General features: G+C 30.8%; 1 protein-coding gene across 4 annotated transcripts; it reads right to left on the bottom strand.

Moving 5' to 3' along the window:
* Window positions 1–1,830: 1,830 nt before the first annotated feature.
* Window positions 1,831–20,692, bottom strand: LOC106064855 (solute carrier family 35 member C2-like). 4 transcript variants are annotated; one of them, XM_013223480.2, is made up of 13 exons: window positions 20,526–20,691; window positions 16,870–16,928; window positions 16,017–16,092; window positions 14,269–14,485; window positions 13,349–13,553; window positions 12,927–13,077; window positions 12,765–12,828; window positions 12,224–12,296; window positions 10,204–10,372; window positions 9,683–9,766; window positions 8,647–8,822; window positions 6,824–6,947; window positions 1,831–6,308 (listed from the first exon to the last, which is right to left on the bottom strand). In XM_013223480.2, the coding sequence occupies exons 4-13, from the start codon at window positions 14,271–14,273 to the stop codon at window positions 6,181–6,183; spliced, it is 1,179 nt and encodes a 392-aa protein (XP_013078934.2). In that variant the 5' UTR covers window positions 14,274–14,485; window positions 16,017–16,092; window positions 16,870–16,928; window positions 20,526–20,691; the 3' UTR covers window positions 1,831–6,180. The 4 variants fall into 4 exon arrangements, with proteins under 4 accessions (XP_013078934.2, XP_013078935.2, XP_013078932.2 ...); XM_013223481.2 differs by lacking the exon at window positions 16,017–16,092; XM_013223478.2 differs by lacking the exons at window positions 14,269–14,485; window positions 16,017–16,092 and having other exon boundaries at window positions 16,795–16,928; window positions 20,526–20,692.
* Between the last annotated feature and the right edge of the window lie 9 nt (window positions 20,693–20,701).

The raw sequence follows: 20,701 nt of genomic DNA on the forward strand, positions 1-20,701 counted from the left end.
TTCAACATGAAGATTAGTGGTTCTTCCAGTAAGAAGAGAGCAACAGGCTTAAAACAATTTTTCTCAAACTTTTAATAGCAACTTTTTCCTCTAAGAGTCTAAACCAAAATAATTATGTTGGCGCACCCCCCCTCTTTTCCAGCTATATTGGGTCTGTAAGTTCCGGGGCCAGTGTTCAAAATTCATTATCTATTTTAAAAAGAAGCGATGACTCGATCTTGGTGCAGACGCTAAAACAGTATGAAAGGAGAGAAAAAAAAAGATTTCTGTAAATTTATTTGTTAAGCATTGTTATGGTATGTTTTTTTACGTGATTAATAGACAAATAGGGATTATAACTACAACGCAAATACAACAGGTTTTATTTTAAAACCAATTTTGCATCTCCTTTGTAAGCAACCTAGGGGATGGGGGGCGGCCCAGGGTTTGAGAAACGATGGCCTAAAAATTTGAACAACAAACAAAAACAAACTAATACTACTGCTAAATGAAACAAAACAAACTAATACTACTGCCAAATGAAACAAAACAAACTAATACTACTGCTAAATGAAACAAAACAAACTAATACTACTGCTAAATGAAACAAAACAAACTAATACTAGTGCTAAATGAAACAAAACAAATTAATACTACTGCCAAATGAAACAGAACAAAACTACTGCTAAATGAAACAAAACAAACTAATACTACTGCTAAATGAAACAAAACAAACTAATACTACTGCTAAATGAAACAAAACAAACTAATACTAGTGCTAAATGAAACAAAACAAATTAATACTACTGCCAAATGAAACAGAACAAAACTACTGCTAAATGAAACAAAACAAACTAATACTACTGCTAAATGAAACAAAACAAACTAATACTACTGCTAAATGAAACAAAACAAACTAATACTACTGCTAAATGAAACAAAACAAACTAATACTAGTGCTAAATGAAACAAAACAAATTAATACTACTGCCAAATGAAACAGAACAAAACTACTGCCAAATGAAACAGAACAAACTAATACTAGTGCTAAATGAAAAAAAAACAAACTAATACTACTGCTAAATGAAAAAAAAATATATTATAGAAAAAAATTAATATCGTCTATTTAATCATTTTATTGAACACTGGCCTATAACAAATTTACTCACCTACTATTCACTGAATCAGATTTGTTAATAAAATTTTTTTTCACTGAAAACCAGATACTATGCAAATAGTGATTAACACAGTGCATTGTATTCAGCACGGTATTACATCAAGTATAACTCAAGGGGAAGTCTCTTCTACAATGACAATGAGCATAACGGCCATTTAAAATGACTAATTAGATGCATGTGACAATTTTTTGTTACTTAAAAATATAATCTTCATTACTTGATTTTTTTTTCCAGAAATTCATATTGTCTTCAATTTCTTTTCTTTCGGAGTGTGACGTCCGGCGAATGATGCCCCCCCCCCCTTTCCCCAAACTGCGCCTATGGGTAGGAGCTAATGGGGGGGGGGCATACATCTACATAATCTATTATATGTATTTCCACTTTTCTTCGTTTATATACAGACCCTCTTGGAGTACAAATATTTGTGATCATTCAATGTTGATTCCTTGATAGTTTTTTTTTCTGTTCTATTTAGTTTCTGACCTTTGAGTTGTGTGTGCACTATGTCCTATCTCACTTATTGCTCCCCGACATTTTCTCATTATATTTGTGTTTTTACTTGATTCTATTCCTTAGACAGGATGTAAACAGGATCTTTAAAATCAAAATGTTAACAAACAGGATGTAATTGTTGTGTCCCTTATCAAACTCAAAGCAAACTCAAAGCCCAATAAAACTTATTTGAGTTCTTTTTATTTCACTCACATCAAATTAATTCCATGAGTATTTCAAACAAATATCAATTATACAGTATCAAGCATCAGTTCAAGAGCTCTTTCTTTCTGGAGACAAGAATATCTAGTTAAGGATACCAGTCATTCTTGTTATTAAGAAATTCTTTGCTTTTGCTCTGTACTATACTTCTATTACAACATGGTTTATATTAAACTATAAATGTATTTTAATACAAAGCCTTTAGCTCCACTTTTGTTCAAATCACCAAGATGAAAAAGTGACTGACATCAATTTGAAGTGGACCAACAAGGAGGAATGTTTCAGTGCTCAACTGACAAAAAACATGATGGGACTACACAAGGCCCAATTTAATGATAACTATTTCAGAGCCAATGTAGTGATTATTATCTCCAAGTACATAACTGGTCCAAGAGATATGTTTGCATTAATAAAGAAAAATTGATTGAGACTAATAATATATTTTTTAACATATCATTTTCCCACAAAGTTTTTTTTTTCATAATATCTTTTTTTTTTAAAAATGGAATTTTTCAAAGGCTTGCTCTAGTACATATATTATTTAATATTTTATTTGTCATTTAATAAAAATTTAACTAGTAAAATCAAATATATATTGTAAATTCACATCAAAGTGGTACCAATGACAAATGAAATTATATATAACATTTTAATAATCATATTAATATTAAATTATCAAATGCATCACTATTAAACACAATCCAGCTTAAGAAAGCAAAATAAATTTGTCTAAATTCTTTGATGAAGCCAGCTTCGTCAGTTTCATGAATCTTAGGCTCAAAGGAAACCTGCTTTATTTTAGAGTTTATTTTTCAACTGTTATTATACAGTAGGCAACACTTGTTATTATACAGTAGGCAACACTTGTTATTATACAGTAAGCAACACTTGTTATTATACAGTAGGCAACACTAAGTTCCATTAAAAAAAAAAAGGCATTATGTCAAGCAATCTTTTGTCAGGTGAAACTTTTGTAGATGAAAGTAAACCTACAGACTAAAAATTAGTTTGAATAGTTTCCCACCACCTGTTTTTTTTTTTTTTTTGCCATTGAAAGATGCCAAGAAAAAAAAACGAAATAATGTCCCTGACTGCAACAGAGTGAGAAATATATTGAAGATGAATTTGAAATGTAACAAAGATCTAGATACATTTAGCTCTCAATGTCATTAACTCTTACTAGCTCATTAATAAAATCCATGCAGAGTTCAACATGGCAGACAACATCAGTTCTGGAAGACGATAAATATAACAAAGTTGAATGATGAGAAGTTTAGCCCTATACTATGTGAGGGGGCAAGCCATTACCAGAAGAAGGCACCTCTGGACCCATTGCTTCATGTTCTATATCAATATACACACAGTAACTGTGTGCAACTTGAAAAAAATTATAAGAATTCAAGAGAATAATAGAACGGAAAATATGAAATACATTGAAATATAGGTAAGTGAGAAATGAATTCTGATTAAGAGTGAAGCCATAAAAAAATATTTTATTTGTGCCACAAATATTTTTTGTGTGTATTCCCCAGGTTTGAGAGCCAATAAAGAAAAATACATTCTCAATAAACCTGCCAGTTTATAAATAAAGCTTGTTTCTCTGCTTTCTAGCATATAGGCACCAATTAGTCATGTCAATAATAAGAATTTAAAAACTCAGATTTATTTTCTTTTAAGCATTTTGATTGTAATTACTTTGTTCAATTGAACTGATCTAAAACAATTATAATTATATGATATATATAATTATATACTGGACAACCTTATAAGACTCCACTCATTCAGTTTCTCATTTTTTTTAGCTTCTCTGTTGAAAACTTTTTTCTACACCTAAATCACATTTTCTTTCATAATTGCAGAAGGTAAAAATAAAGTAAAGTAATTCAAATAACTTTTTCTTTCACAAAAGCAATAAAATCCCACAGAAATTCTACAAACAAAAAAGTACACAAAAAAAAGTTTTCAATGGGATGAAAGAGCACAATTTTTCTAACAATAGACAATTTTATTTCAAAGTAACTGGTCATGTATGGCAGCCTATATTAATTTAAACAGACATGCACATCTTATCATAAATTCATTCGCAATAAAAAAGGTACATACATTTCCAATATGAAATATATTAGGTGCCTATTTAAAAAAACAAACAAACTACCAATAAATTCTGCATCCAGGTTTACAATTTAGGTCCAATAAAGAAATGAACAGCCAAATATTAAGAGCAAAAGAAAAAAAAATTTATTCATAACAATAGCAGTATTGAAAAAAACAACCCAATGAGTGCTGACTTGTGAGTGTGGACAATGGGATTTTGCCATATAAATATTTTTAAAATATTGAAATTCCCAAAACCATATGTATTGTAAAAACTAAAAAAAATTTATAGTAAGAAGCTTGACATTCTACTCCTATATGAAAAAAGAATCTCTGAAAGAACACAGTCAGACTCAACAAGAAAAGAAAACCATCAACTGTTTTACAATAAAAATACACTCATTCTGAACATATTACCAATGATTATATTCTAAATGAAGTTGCTGAGCCTTATATGGCAATAGAATGGTTTAGAAGAAAAAAACAACAATATCTTGCAATTTGTGAGTTCCACAAACTAAACATAGGATATACTGTTTAAATAATTATGACTAACTATAGATCATATTCCCTTAAAGAACTCCATGAATCACAGTACACAATAATCCTTGTTGAGCTTTGTAGTTCACTTATGTTTGCCCTAAAACTTTATGATACTAAACAAGTTATAGTTTCAATACCATACTATATAATGAGCATCTATGCATTTGCATGACATTAATTTTTTTCAAGCTATTAAAATTACACATGAATTACTTCCACTTATTTCAAAGATTATATCAACTCTGTCTGTCTGGTAAAAAAGTTTTGTCCCAACACCCAATCTCGGATCAAGCAGAAATTTTGCACAATTATTTCTTTTACCTGCCAACACAAGAATCAATACAAAAACCTAACCAACTAGTAAATTAACTTATTGGCAATTTTGTGTGAAAGAAATTTGACTTGACTGATAAGGTGGTATAAGTTGAATTATTCCCCTTTATTGCTTGTAGAAAGAATAGTTTGTAAATAACTACAAAACCTATTTTCATAAGCAGTTCATAAGCAGTTCCATGGCATAGAGGTTACTGTATTGACAGAGAAAGCCTTAGGCCTTGAGTTCAAATTCAGTTAGCTCACTTTAAAAAAAAAAAATAAATACAGTTAAAAAGCGATCACCCAGATACCCCCTTCTTTCTCCCCTCCCCCCTTTTTTCAACCTTTCCAAATGGTTAAGACAAGTGATAGGATCATAGCGTACTGAGAAAGCTAAAAGCATGAAATTGCACTAAACAAAAACAATTGTAAAATTATTTCTAATCCCACAGATTTAATGTGGTTAGTCTAGATCTATTACAAATTTAACTACATGACTGATCCAAACTAATTAATACAACTACACTTAATATAAGCTTTGTTGTTAAATTAGCATTTTTTTGGTATTTTTTAAACCTTGACTTGAACATATATTTAGCCCAAAAAACCTTTAACTCTCCAACCACAGGAAATAAATGTAATAAATACAAAATGTAGCTTATCGTAATTAAAGAGTTGAAATTTTAAAGTTAAAATTAATCTACAACTTTAGCTATTTCTTTTGCTATTAACAATAACTTTATTTGTGACATACTACCTGGAACATATAGATACTATTTATATTCAGTAAACATTTTGTTACTCCTCATGATGTCAACCAAGTTTAAAGCAGTTATTGTCAAGTGAATTTCATAAAACTCTATGGTTTGTAAGTAATGATAGAAGTTTTAAAAGAGCGCTACAAAACTGAGACTTGAAATCTATAAATGGTCCTCAAATCTTTAAAAGGAGGAGAAAAAAAGTTGTAATGAATTTTATGGTCATAAGAGGATTTTTAAAATCTTTGACTTTACGGGTTGTATTACTCCCCCTTTAATTAAACCTTTTAAAAGGCAGGACTTTAGGTGCCATAATACATACCATCAAATTAATTTGCATTATTTGCAACGTTAATTAAAATAAAATTTTAAAAAGTCTAATAAGGTGATTTCTGTCAGACTATATGACCCCATCCTCAATGAGCAACAGGTTTATTTCCAACATGGTATCACGTTTGTTGTAGGAGATGACAAGGACTAGCCTGTATAGATTTGTTGCTATATGTACATATCAATGACTGAACAAGCCGTAGAGATTTCAACTCTTAATCAATCACAGGGAACAAAGGCTGAAGCACATTAATCCATCAAAGCCATCACTATCTATCTCTGTCAAAACTGAAGAGTTCCACCTCATCCTCAGAGCTGTCATTAGCAAAACCTTTCTTTGTTAACATCTTCCTTGCTTCAACAGTGAAATGTCTGTTATGTTTAGACTTCTCATTCACTAGAAAAAAATATTGAGATTCTCAATTATACTCAGAAATTCAAACTTCAAACAGATATATCTTTTGTAAAGGTAAATGGCTTCTTAATAAAGTGTCTTAAAATGCAAGTTCATGTGAACTAGATACTTTACAAATTTTTCTAAATTAAATCTACAACTTTATAATGTTTACAAGCAAGATAAACATGAATTATCTAAGTAACAACCCTTTTTTCTCCTAGAAAAAAAATTATTACCTTCCACTGCCAAAACATACAGTAAAGGATAAAGAATTAGACCTTCACATAGACCATTTAGCAGTCATCCAAGAATTCTATGATATTTTTATGTTTGATGAACTTAGCTAAATGATTTAATAGCAAAAATACAATTGAACAGACACAATTGTATTTCATTAGATTACAGTGTTGTTGTTTTTTCTAAGCATAACTCCCCACTGAGTTTCATTGTAAACATAGAGTTTAGATAGAACATAGGATATATACAAAATAAGTGTTTGACTGTAAAGAACTTACTTTCAATTGCCTTGCTGCAAACATGAACCATAACTCCAACAAAACAAATTACCAGACCTACTCCATTTATTAAAGTTATCTTATCATTGTTGATAAGGATGGCTAATCCGAGAACACAGATTTCCTGAACAAGAAAATAGTAGCAAAACTTTGAAGCCAAAATAAAACAAACCACTAAAACAATTTCATTCAGTTCAATCTTTTGTAAAAGATGCAACAAACTAAGATGAACTAGTATGGGTGACATTTTTTATTTTAAGAATAATTTATTAAACTTAAAAAATGTAAAGGTTAGATATATCTTATGTGTTCAAACACAAAACATATTTAACATAAAAGGAATATTTCTTTATTTTAAAATACTAGATATAGATAATGTTCAACTTGGAAAAGTATCTACCTTTAAAATACTAGATATAGATAATGTTCAACTTGGAAAAGTATCTACCTTTAAAATACTAGAAATAGAGAATGTTAAACTTGGAAAAGTACCTACCTTTAAAATACTAGATATAGATAATGTTCAACTTGGAAAAGTATCTACCTTTAAAATACTAGATATAGATAATGTTCAACTTGGAAAAGTACCTACCTTTAAAATACTAGAAATAGAGAATGTTAAACTTGGAAAAGTACCTACCTTTAAAATACTAGATATAGATAATGTTCAACTTGGAAAAGTACCTACCTTTAAAATACTAGAAATAGAGAATGTTAAACTTGGAAAAGTACCTACCTTTAAAATACTAGATATAGATAATGTTCAACTTGGAAAAGTACCTACCTTTAAAATACTAGAAATAGAGAATGTTAAACTTGGAAAAGTACCTACCTTTAAAATACTAGATATAGATAATGTTCAACTTGGAAAAGTACCTACCTTTAAAATACTGGCTATAGAGAATGTTAAACTTGGAAAAAGTATCTACCTTTAAAGGGAAACTCCGATAGTTTTGACAATTTTTGATATAATTTGTGTTTTAATTTACAGATAATGAATATATTATTCTTTTTTATATATTTGCAATAATAACTTAGTAATTGATGTTTTTCTGACGTAATTTTCCTGAGCATCCAAAACAGTCAGACATTCACCAAGTTTCTATGTGACGTCACACTAGCCTACTAATTTAATATATTGACTTATTGTATAACGGGAGTTAAATCTAGGATCTTGTAAGCAAAGAAAAAATGTGTATTAAAAGTAGATTTACATGCTTGACCAACCACGGCAGTCTGTATTTTCTTGCCAGACCACTCAACACACAACAAACACTATCGCTTGGTTGTCTTGTCATGACCAACTACATGTAATCTCGACTAGCCTTACACTGACCAGTTTGTTCGAATCAGTCAGACACACAATCTATTTACTTCTTGGAAAAAGGAGAGGCTTAGATTAAAATGTTACTTTTTTTTCTCGAGTTGGTTATCCTAATGCTTTTAGATCTACCTATATATGTATTTATAACTATACCATAGCTCTGGAATAGGCCGTCACTAAGCCCAAGAGCCTGTAAGAATGAAGCGATATGATTGGTTAAATCTAGTTTCCTTTTCAGTATTGTTGATGGAAGTGACATATGCCTAACCTAAAAACAAAATCACAAAGAACCCCGTTTTTTTTTTGAGATGTCAAGAATTTAGTCTAATTTATTAAATATAAATGTTTCTAAGCATTTAAATAAAAAATGGTAAAATATTTACTATTACAACTTTTTACGCAGAATTCAAATATGTCAATAACTCAAATTTGAAAAACCATCGGAGTTTCCCTTTAAAATACTGGATATAGAGAATGTTAAACTTGGAAAAGTACCTACCTTTAAAATACTAGAAATAGATAATGTTAAACTTGATGTATATGAGAGAAGCAGAAATTCACTAAACTCCAGCATGAACCCCAATGCAGCACCTATCAACACATAGCCCACATTTGTCAACAGCACTGACCACAATGAGAAGCGAAAGTATTGATCCGAAGTAGCCATCTCTTGTACTGTGAAATACAAATACAACCTTAATATTCATCTCAGTGGAAAAGCAAAACAAAAAACAAGTAAGATTAACACAGATTTTAAAAAATGTTGCGACTACAAGGACTTTGTTTATTCAATTAAAACAACAACATTCTATAAAAAAAGAACAAACACAGTGTCTTTTGTTTTGTTTCCTGGTGAACAAGTTTTGCGTTGACACAGTAAGGAACAAACAAATTTGTAATTATAGGATGGGAATCATATAACAAATGATATCTACAATTTGTTTCCAATTCAAAATATCTCAATTATTGTTGGCCACATTGTTAAGTGTTTCAATCTGTGGATTTATGAAGAAATTGATGGAGTATAAAAGTGCAAAATAAACAACTGTTATAAAATTTTGCCATAGTAATAAATGAAATAATTGAAATTTTTTTTTTTTTCCACAAGCTCTACTAGGTACTATTGTTGTGTAATGGTTAGGTACCTAGAATATCTTGTCAATAATGTAATAAAGCCAATGTATATTATTAGATAATAGCTCTATATAGCGAATACTTTAACAGTGAAAGTTTCATTATATAATTATTTATCATGTAATACTTTTGAAACTAATTAAAAATGGAAGAATTATTGGTGTATTATTCATGTTATGTACCTCATTCTAAAATGTCTGCTATGTATCTTGAAAACAACTTTTTAAAAATATTGTTCATGCTAATTTGTTCTAAGTTTCATATTTATCAAAAAATAAGATAACGAATAACATTTAGTAACAATATTTATATTAATTTCTTTCAAAGTATATAGGTATATATATAGTTAACTGGATTATTTTATTATTGGTTACAGCCGACTACTCTCTGAATTTCCTTACATTCTATCCCAGCAGACAATGGAAGTAGTGATAAAATCATCCATGGCTGAATATGGTACATCATATCTATTGGATTATGGAGACCTGGAAAACAACAATGATTTCTTTTTAAAATGTAAAAGATTCTTTGACCTAATGGAATCCAATTAATTAGAATTAAATGAACAGTTTAAAAATTTTACTTTTTGAAAAAACAACAACCCAGAAACATTAATTAATCAGTGAAATATCAATAGATGATAGTCAAGACAAATGTCACTGGCTTTCAGTGTTAGAGGATGCAGGAATAGTTTGCCAATCAGAGTGAGCAGACTCCATTGCCTGTCAGTGTTTGCAGATTCCTTAAGCAACCAAAAGACTTAATATTCTACTTGACTTAATGACTTACAATCAATACATGTTCAAACTTCGAAATAGGATTCTACAGCCACATAGGAAAACATTTTTTTCTTCATATAATGATATTGCTCCGTTCATTAGAAACTATGTCAAACATCTGAAAGTTACAAAAATTTCTTTACCTATTTCATTCTTTTGAAGAACCATCTGTGCTAGAGTCCAGCGTAGTCCAGACAATACGGAGGCAGTCATGACCAGAATAAAGCCTTTCAAATTAAACTGAGTGGAACGGAATGTAAACAGGAACAGACCCGTAAAGATGAAGAAAACAACAAACAACAGGCTCCAGCGCTAGTAGCAAATAGGAAGAAATAATAAGTAGTATTGTTATCAGTTGGAACAAAAAATGAGTTACAAAACAACTACGAAATAGTGAGTTGAAACTTTTCTGTTACATGTGACATCCGGTGACAATTAGACTTACTGACTGTGAAGACATGATTTATACCTAATGAGTTACTGAGTGTAATGACATGATTTATACCTAGAGTTACTGAGTGTAATGTCATGATTTATACCTAGAGTTACTGAATGTAATGTTATGATTTATACTTAGAGTTACTGAGTGTAATGACATGATTTATACCTAGAGTTACTGAGTGTGATGACATGATTAGTACCTAGAGTTACTGAATGTAATGTTATGATTTATACCTAGAGTTACTGAGTGTGATGACATGATTTATACCTAGAGTTACTGAGTGTGATGACATGATTTATACTTAGAATTAGGGATTGTAATGTCATCATTTATACCTAGAGTTACTGATTGTAATGTCATAATTTATACCTTTAGTTACTGGGTGTGATGAAATGGTTTATACCTAGAGTTACTGAGTGTGATGACACGATTTATACCTAGAGTTACTGAGTGTGATGACATGATTTATATCTAGAGTTACTGAGTGTGATGACATGATTTATATCTAGAGTTACTGAGTGTGATGACATGATTTATATCCAGAGTTACTGAGTGTGATGACATGATTTATATCTAGAGTTACTGATGTGATGACATGATTTATATCTAGAGTTACTGAGTGTGATGACATGATTTATACCTAGAGTTACTGAGTGTGATGACATGATTTATTCCTAGAGTTACTGAGTGTGATGACATGATTTATACCTAGAGTTACTGAGTGTGATGACATGATTTATACCTAGAGTTACTGAGTGTGATGACATGATTTATACCTAGAGTTACTGAGTGTGATGACATGATTTATACCTAGAGTTACTGAGTGTGATGACATGATTTATTCCTAGAGTTACTGAGTGTGATGACATGATTTATACCTAGAGTTACTGAGTGTGTGACATGATTTATACCTAGAGTTACTGAGTGTGATGACATGATTTTTACCTAGAGTTACTGAGTGTGATGACATGATTTATACCTAGAGTTACTGAGTGTGATGACATGATTTATACCTAGAGTTACTGAGTGTGATAAAAAACTTTTTAATGGTTTACAGAAATCTTTTGTGGTATTGTTATTATCTATCTTACCTACAAATATTTGTCAAGTTTCCTAATTGTATTCGAGAGTATGATTAAATTGGGACAATAACAAATATAGGCTTATTTGTTTTTTGAAGAGCTACTTTTGGACATGAATGAAATTGATCTAGTGTGAAATGATTGCAAGTTGTTAAAGGAGACCACCAGTGAACTCTATAGTGTCTATGATCAACTAAAAATACTTTTTCATAGATCTCCAGACAGCAATATTTTGGATGGGCGTTGCGGCCACTTTCATATAAAATCATATTCCCCTACATTCAAAGTAATAAAACTGTTCAGTAGTTGTCAGTTTTGTCCTAACTGATGGTGTGAGTGTACTTGTGGACAAGTATGGGGGTATTAAATTAAATGTGCACAATGTAAAGTAGTTCAGAAATTAATATTAATCTCCCTGTGACATTTTTACTTCGAATGAAAAGTGGACAGAAACCCTTCAGTCCAAGCAAAATAACATTGAATCCACAAAGGTCTGTAAGGATGGTGAATGGGTTGGACACATCATGTTTTCAATTAGCATTGTTCACATTAGGCAACAATGACATTCTCTATGAAGTACAGTGTTCCAGATAAAAGAGTGTTACACAAAGACAACACAATTCATCACATACTACTTACAAACTTTTCTAGCTTGAACATTAGAGAGAAAAAAAGGATAAAAATGACAGCTGTTGTCTTGGACATAGTGTACCTGAAAAACAACAATGAAAAAAACAATCAATACAGACAGGGAAACAGAGGATAAATATCAATGAATCAATACCAAGCAAGGCTATTCACAGCTGATATGCCTGCTTCTACTTAAAGCATTAACTAGGAGAGAAGGATTTTAAATTCAATTTGATAATAAAATAGATAAAATAAGGTTATGCCTTCTGTAAAACTTATTTATGGTTCTTCATTTAAACATTGGAGAGGAAGAAATAAGTCCTATTATCTATCATCACCTGTTCAACAATGGAGTCAGCACTTCAGTGTTTATCTTTCAAAGGGGATGGGGGTATCTGCAGTATGGTGACACTACATAACAGTTTATAGGGTTTGTGATAAATATGGAATACCCCATGACAATTTGTCCAGAGGTAGCAAAAAACTAACAGCTTTCTTATGTTGCTACATTTACATACACTTTGATATGAAAAAAAGAAAGAAGACTCACAAAGAGACAGTGATCATTTCAAAACTCCAGTTAGATAAACCAATATCCAATGAGCTGACACAACCTTAAGAGAAATTTTTTTTTTTATTCTTGTCAAAAATGCAAAATACAGATAAATTTCCTAACGGTTAATTATTTTACAATTTAATTTGACATTCTTACCTGCTAAAGCAACACGCTTGATGCAATCTGACCAACTGAGTGTGACACGAGGGACCTGATTCTTACATTCTAGGACTTGACGAATCAAAAATGCCAAAATAAATTTGAATATTAAATGACACATGGTGATGGACAGTGCCTGGTGGTTGTGCTGAAACAAAAATTTTAAACATTTGAAATAAATAATTCAAAATGTTGACTCGAAGATAAAAAAAAGGAAAAAAAAAAGAATCCTAAATACCTTTAAATCATTAGCCATTCTTAAAACATTCAAAGAAACAAAAGAATCCTAAATACCTTTATATCATTAGCCATTCTTAATACATTTAAGTTCAAAATGATCATTGAGTCAAATAAATGTGTTTATGAAAAAAAAAATTAGAGATTAATTACAAGAGCAAATAAAAGCAATGAACTAAAACCTGGAACAAATGCTGGTTGTAGAAAGTGATGCCAATGGAGAAGCTGTAGTAGAAGAGCACTAGACATATTGTCTTGAGTGATGTCACAAGGAAAACAATGGAACATAGTGAAGATTGGACTCTCTTCTCCTGTTTTATCACTGCAGTTTTCAGATCCTGTAATCCATGACCATGAGGCCTATCATGGCTGCTTGAACTTTTACGTCTGTTTACATCAAAAAGTTTACTAAATGAACCCTTTTGTTCAAAATAATTTAACAATTAATGCACACATTTTTTCAACTGAATATAAAAAAAATTCTTTTAAAACGTTTGTTTCTTACTTCTTTAAATGCAATCATAAAAGGATAACAAAAGCTAATAGGAGCACAAAGAAAAATAAAGGGTAAGTTGTATTTACACAAACATATTACAAAAGCACAGCAAAGCATTAAAGTAAAGAAATAAAAAACCCTCATACAGTCAACACTTGCTAAACTTTCTTCTATTCATCCAAGTCAACTATACTGCCCAATTCCAATGTAAGGCTATTTATTTTTAATGTTTCTATGTGCAGATTTGTTTTTTTCTTCTTGAATATTGTTACAAAAGTTAAACTTAAATGAATAGGAAATAAAACATTGTAATACCACTTATACAAATAAATATTGGGATGGGCTGCCCCACACCACTCAATAATTCAGGCACTTTTGTTTACAAATGTGCTCTAATACAATGGAAAATTAGTGAAAAGTTTAGCACATCTAGACTGTAAATGATTTTTATTAAATAATATTACAAAAAGAATATCAGTTTGCAAGTTGAAATTGGCTAAGTGATTTAAAACTCAGTTTGCAAGTTGAAATTGGTTAAGTGCTTTAAAAAATGACTTAATGTATATCTATCTAACTATATAAATAGACGTTTAGATGATGCCTTACCCCATAGAAAGTGTCCTTAACTTGCCTTTCAAAATGCATTGAACATTAGTTCTATTCTAAAACTTTCTTCAGTTAGGTTTACTCACAAACATTAACTTAACACAAATATTTTGTCTGTGAGTTTGCTTTGCTCTGAATATAGCATATGGGCTGACTAGTGGGCCTGAGCTCCTGGCTGTAATCAAATCAATGCCAATTGCTAAGGCTCAGCTAAAAGCTACAAAGAAAATGAAAGTGTTACTTGTTATACAGAGACAATGATGTTGAATAGCAGTGAATTGCAGTGAATTGACAATGGATAACTTTGATGAAGTGAAATATATCTGGGGTATTTTGTTAAGATATAAAAACTTGAAATCTGTAAAAGACACATGAACATAATGTTTTAATATTTTTCACAACTTGTAATCCTTGATTCTTGTGCTGTTTAATCAACAACAATGTATTAATATTTTAGAAAAAGCAAAATGAAACAAGCTGCAAATCTAATGGGTTACTAGCTCTAGAAACTACTGTACCAATGATTTTAAATACTTATTGCAAAAGAAAGACATCTCTAATAATATCTCTTATTTTCAAAATAGTAGAGATAATACATCATACTCATACAATCACGAATTCTATAATTTAATTATCTAATTTAAGGAGCCATATAGAAATATTTATAAATATCTATTACACATATTTACTTTTCCTAATGAGTTATGTGTTTCACATGTGATGTGAATTGGTTTATGACATAACAAAACAATGTAGGCAATATCATATACAATGTTTAAAGCTGAAGCTAAATAATACAATTTTTCTGAAGCCAGACAAAGCTGCTAAGTTAATGAAATGTTTGATTTTTTTCATTAAAAAAAAAATAAAAATAAATAAGCTAAAACAAACAAAAAATTTAAGAAAAGAACACACATAACATAGACTGGTATTACAAGTACAAATATATATATCATACAAATAGTTGAAATATTTGAATAATAATTAAGAGTAAATTTTAAGATGCTGTTGGTAAATAAACACACAAGTGCATAATAAATTATTATTATTTTTACAAATTATGTTATTTAAGTGTGTAGCCAATAATATAGCCATAGAGAAAATACACAAAGCTGAAAGCATTGTAACAATTGTTATCCTCAGTGCCCTCCTGTTTAGAATATGTTATGACAATAAGGAGCTAAAGTGTCACTAATCACTAGGGCATCAAACCAGAATCAATGTTTAACTTTTATAATATAATATATACTAAGGGCAGAGAAACCACTGCATGACCAGCTGTCTCTATAAAAAAAATCAAAGTCACTATAACTAGACCAAGGAGTATAATCAACATATCTATAAATTAACTTTCCTCTTCAGACTTGTACATTTGTAGGTAAAGCAAAGATCACATTTTTATGGCCACTAAAGAGAAAAAGAAAGCAGTGAAACAGTGGCATAGCAATGTCCCCTGGACCTGAGTTCAAGACTATGATGGGAGCAACAATAAACTAGAAGGTTGAGCCAGCCTGCATGTATCAGTACATTTACAAAAAGGCATTCCAATGTATGTAACATCTTTTACATGTAATATTGTTATTACACTCATCTCAGTACATGCTTCCTACAAATAATGATGTCATGAAATGCAAAGCTTGTATGTCGTCTTAAAGAGATATATATGCCTATCTTTCAATGGCTCCTGTGGACCCAAAGCAATGAAACCCTTCATGCTATGATCAATACAGCAGGTCTATGAAACTTACACAATGACCAGGCTCTTTTTGATTTCCCCAACAAATTTCAGTTACTTATCAGAGCTAAGAATCCCTGACTAGTAGCCTGAGGAATCAAAACAAGGACTCATGATTCAAGCTCTCTACCAGTAAATTCCATAGATCTTTAAAATTTTCTCCTAAAAAGTTAATCTTTATAACACAAACATTTTTTTGCCTGATTTAAATAAGCTATATTTATGTTTGTTTAATAATTTCCTTCAGTAAATGGTGCTTACAGCATCCTAGTCCAAATCTCATACAAGATAAAAAGACTTAAACAATTTGCTATCCTATTCCAACACTAGTCCATACAAGGATTAAAGTGTAGGTAAAGTTATTTGAATTCTAATTGTAATATTTGTAGTAGCTATTATCATTACAAAAAGAAAACTTAGGCCAGTTTATTGTATAAAATTGAATTACTTGATTTTATTGACTGAAATCCACTACATGTAAATTGCTTTTGAACTGAATTATGGTGTTATGCATACATACCTAAAAAAAAACTAATTTTTCCCTAATGGTTTCCTGAAAATCCATCCAACACATTAAGATACATACAATCTACCAACTTGAAAATTTAAAATTGCTAAATTGTCAGTAATTATTATACTTTTAGAAGGCTTGTGACTATGATAGATTAGAACTAAAGGACTATATTTACTAGGAGAATGGTTGTACAACATTAATAAAGTGAAAATGCTCCATTATGTTCTAGAATATTTGAAAGTTTTAAACTAATTAAATCTATTTACAAATTACTTAACTAAGACTCATCCTTATTGTTGCAGAGGTGAATACTACAAACTAAAAAACCATTTGTTAAAATGTGAAAGGTTACTTTCAGTATCATCATTCTGTAGATTTCACCATTAGCCAGACACACTTTTTTTTCAATGCCTGATTTGAAACAAGAAAATATGAATGAATTTAATTTGGTCTATAGACTAGACTGGATTTAAATCTATATCTATATCTAGAAAAAAGTACAGCTAGTAAGTAGTCAATGTTAGACCTGTTCCTGATCAGGCCTCTGTAAACATTCAGATTTGACAAGTCTGAATTGTCGTTACAAGGTGAAGTTCAGTCATGAATCAAAAAGTTTGTGTGAGTAGATACAAAATTTACTGACCTCAGATAACAGTGGACCTGAGAATTTCATGATTATCAGTAATGGATTTGTTAGGTGTATTGTCCTATTCAAGGCTAAGTAGGTGCAAACAATACTAATAGACATAATTTATTTCCATAACAATGCCACCACACACAGATAATCTTAAAAGATTTTACCTTTACTAATATGTTGAAGTAAATGAAATTGAGCAAAGAATACATTTAAATAGTTCTACCTAGTGCAGGGGTGGGCAAATTACAACCCGCGGGCCACATGCGGCCCAGCGAAGTGTTTTATGCGGCCCGTGGATGCCTAGAGAAATCAGGTGAGCCCCCAAATATATTAAAAATAAATAATTGTAAAAATCTTTAGAAATTATTGATTTTAAATTCTTAGCACTAATAGTGAAAAGGCTGAAGAAACATTGTCTCTATATGTTTATTCTTAAAAGTTTAAAGTAAATGAAGATTATTCTTACTGGCAATATTTCGAAAAAATTTAGTCAAATACACAAGCTTAGGTCGGTATGTATCCATTGCTATTGAGAACTGTGTTAATAGAGTTGGGTTGGCTTGTACAAGATGGCAAGGGTAACAAATGATGGAGGCGTGCTTTGACTGATAAAAACAGGCTTTTTTTAGTAAAATAAAGAACAATATCCCAACCATAAACTCATAACTGGAAAGTTTACACAAACTTGCATTGATGAATATCACATATAATTATAATGTGCAATGTATAATACTTTTATTTTTGATACAGGCCTAGCTTTAGGCATATGCAAACTACGCAGATGCCTAGGGTCAAAGATTATGCAAAGGATGTATGTTTTATTATTTTAGAGAAGAAATGGCGAAACTTATCCTCAATGTTATTATTGAAGTACACTAGTTTTTTTAATAAATTAATATTTTTAGCTTTTTTTAAAGTTAAATTTTATATTTCTCTTTTATTTTGGACCTCCAAAGTCATTTCTTCTAGGCCTAGGGCCTCCAAATATCTAAGGCCAGCCTGACTTCCAGTTCCGAAAAGTACTTTATATTTGGAAACAAAACATTCCGATGTTCGGTACGACAGTAGTATCCGCTGCTCTAGCATTACAAGAATATGGAATCTCAAGGAAGAAATTGTTATGCCCCTTGAAGGACATTGACTGTGACTTAGTTACTAATATTTCTAATGAAGAGTAGAAGACAGACATCATGTTTATTATGGAGCATATTGCAATGTGTTGTTTGCACATAGCGTTAGATGTGCTGTGTTGTGTTTAGCAGTGTTTGCAGAAGGCCTGATTGAGAAGATCGTAACAATGTGTTTATGAGATTAAGACCTGGCACTTCTATTGCTATTAGATATAATACTAGTAGCAGTTGACGAACTATGGAATTTCATTAAAAGCTATCTTAAAAACATTATAGAAAATACCAACTAAATTCTTATCAAACAAAATAAATAAATGCTGGTTGAATAATAAATTAAAGAAACTTCAAGATTTAACTTAACACATAATGATAATGAAATTAAAGCTAACATCCTCAATAAATACTTTGCATCAGCATTCTCAGCCCCAGGAGACAAAGACATATTACTTAATTTGAACCAAGTTGACAGCATAGGAGATATAAAAGTACAAGAAAAGGAAATCCAAAATATTTTAGAGAAACATTAAACCAAATAAAGCATCTGGACCTGATGGTATTCCAGCTAGATTACTCTAAGAAGTACAATGAGCTAGCTCCAGTGTTCAAAATACTTTATTAGGCATCTCTTAATCAGGGCAGAGAACCATGGGACTGGAAAGAAGCTAACACCATTCCCCTATTTAAAAAAGGAGAAAAATCTGACCCAGGAAACTACAGTCCAGTTTCACTTGGTTGTTTTGTCATGACTGACACTACACGTGACCTAGGCTAGCCTTACACTGACCAGTTTGTTACAACCAGTCAGACACACGATCTATTTACTTTTTTGGGACAGGGAGGGGTGGAGCTGAAAAAGTTACTTTTTTTTTCTCTAGTTGGTTATCCAAATGATGCCTATTGCCTTTAGATCTATCTATTTATAATATATATATATATATTGTTATAAACCTGGTGGTGAGACAGGTGGGGGTAGTGATGTGTGTTTTTAGACTATGCCAATTGCCCCAAGTCAGTGCTAGACGAGCCGTCAACCATGAAGAGTGACAGTATACGCCAGTTCGGCAGGGCCTGTGTCGTAAATATTACGCACGCAAGTCACAGCGAATGTAATCAACCTGAGTGGTCAAGCCACATTCCAACCGGTTCTGGAAGGCCAGTAGAGACCCTATATAAGAGCGAGTGTGAGTGAGTCAAGAGACTTCACGTTATCTTGCAATGTGACCAGTACGAGGCTAAGTCAGAACAGTGCTACCATCACAAAAAAAGCACTGTATATAACTGTACCATAGCAATGGACTAGGCCATTACTAAGCCTAACAGCCACTGTAAAAATGAAGCAATATGATTGGTTAGATCTACATTCGCTTTCAGTATTGTTGAGGAAAGTGATGTATGCCTATACTAAAACTAAATCACAAAGAACACCTTTTTTTTGGATGTAAAAAATTTAATGTCTCATTTATTACATATAGATCTAATCTAGATGTTTCTAAGCATTTACATAAAAAAACTGTTACAACTTTCTATGCAGAATTTAAATATAATATATTATATATATATATATATATGCCAATAACTCAAATTGGAAAAACCATCAGTGTTTCCCTTTAATTTTAATATAAATTTTGTACAGACACTAGATCTAGTTACTAGACCTATATATATATATATATATATATATATATATATATATATATATATATCGCTAGCTGATGTATCATGACAATCATATATATTAATATGTACTCAATACTGACGTCATCACTCATACTCATTCTGTGATGTAGACCTGCCTAGCCCTAGGCCCTATCGAAGCGGCTAGACTACTCACTACTCTGACTTTAGACTAGTGAGTTTAGAGAATATTTTCAATATTAATTTACAAATTATAGAATCTACTAGATTCTAATTATAGAATAGATCCAACAAAGTCACAGTCACAATGATTCACGATTGATATTGATATTCATATTAATATTCACATAGCCACAAAGTCACAATGATTGATATTGATATTCATATTAATATTCACATATAAAAATAATAAAAGTAAAAGTCAAGTCCAAGTGGCAAATGCCAAAACCCAAAAAAAGACGAAAGTCACTGAAAGTGGCAAAAGTCAAAGTCTTTGAAAAGTTTAAAGTGTTTAAAGTAAAAGTGTATCTAAGTACTAAGTCTAGTAATCTAGAATCTAGTCTTATAGACTCTAGTTCTAGATAATATAGACATAGAAAAATATACTTTTAATCCACATCTGGATTCTAAGCCAAACTACATCTATATGTGTATATTAGATCTAGATAAGTCTAGAGTCTCTAGCTTAGAGACTGTAGATTAGTAGATTAAGCATATATTATATATTCTGATATTGTTTATTTTATGCATCATCAAAGGCATTCTTTTGCAACAAGAGTAAA

The sequence above is a fragment of the Biomphalaria glabrata genome, chromosome 7 (assembly GCF_947242115.1).
Source record: "Biomphalaria glabrata chromosome 7, xgBioGlab47.1, whole genome shotgun sequence".
Classification (NCBI taxonomy): domain Eukaryota; kingdom Metazoa; phylum Mollusca; class Gastropoda; family Planorbidae; genus Biomphalaria; species Biomphalaria glabrata.

What these genes read in the sequence shown, in the direction of transcription:
- LOC106064855 (XM_013223478.2), bottom strand. An exon ending in CTATTTCTAGTATTTTAAAG is followed by an intron (nt 6,948 to 8,646) that starts GTAGGTACTTTT and finishes TTTCTTGTTCAG; the next exon opens with GAAATCTGTGTTCTCGGATT. An exon ending in TTGCAGCAAGGCAATTGAAA is followed by an intron (nt 6,309 to 6,823) that starts GTAAGTTCTTTA and finishes ATTTTTTTCTAG; the next exon opens with TGAATGAGAAGTCTAAACAT.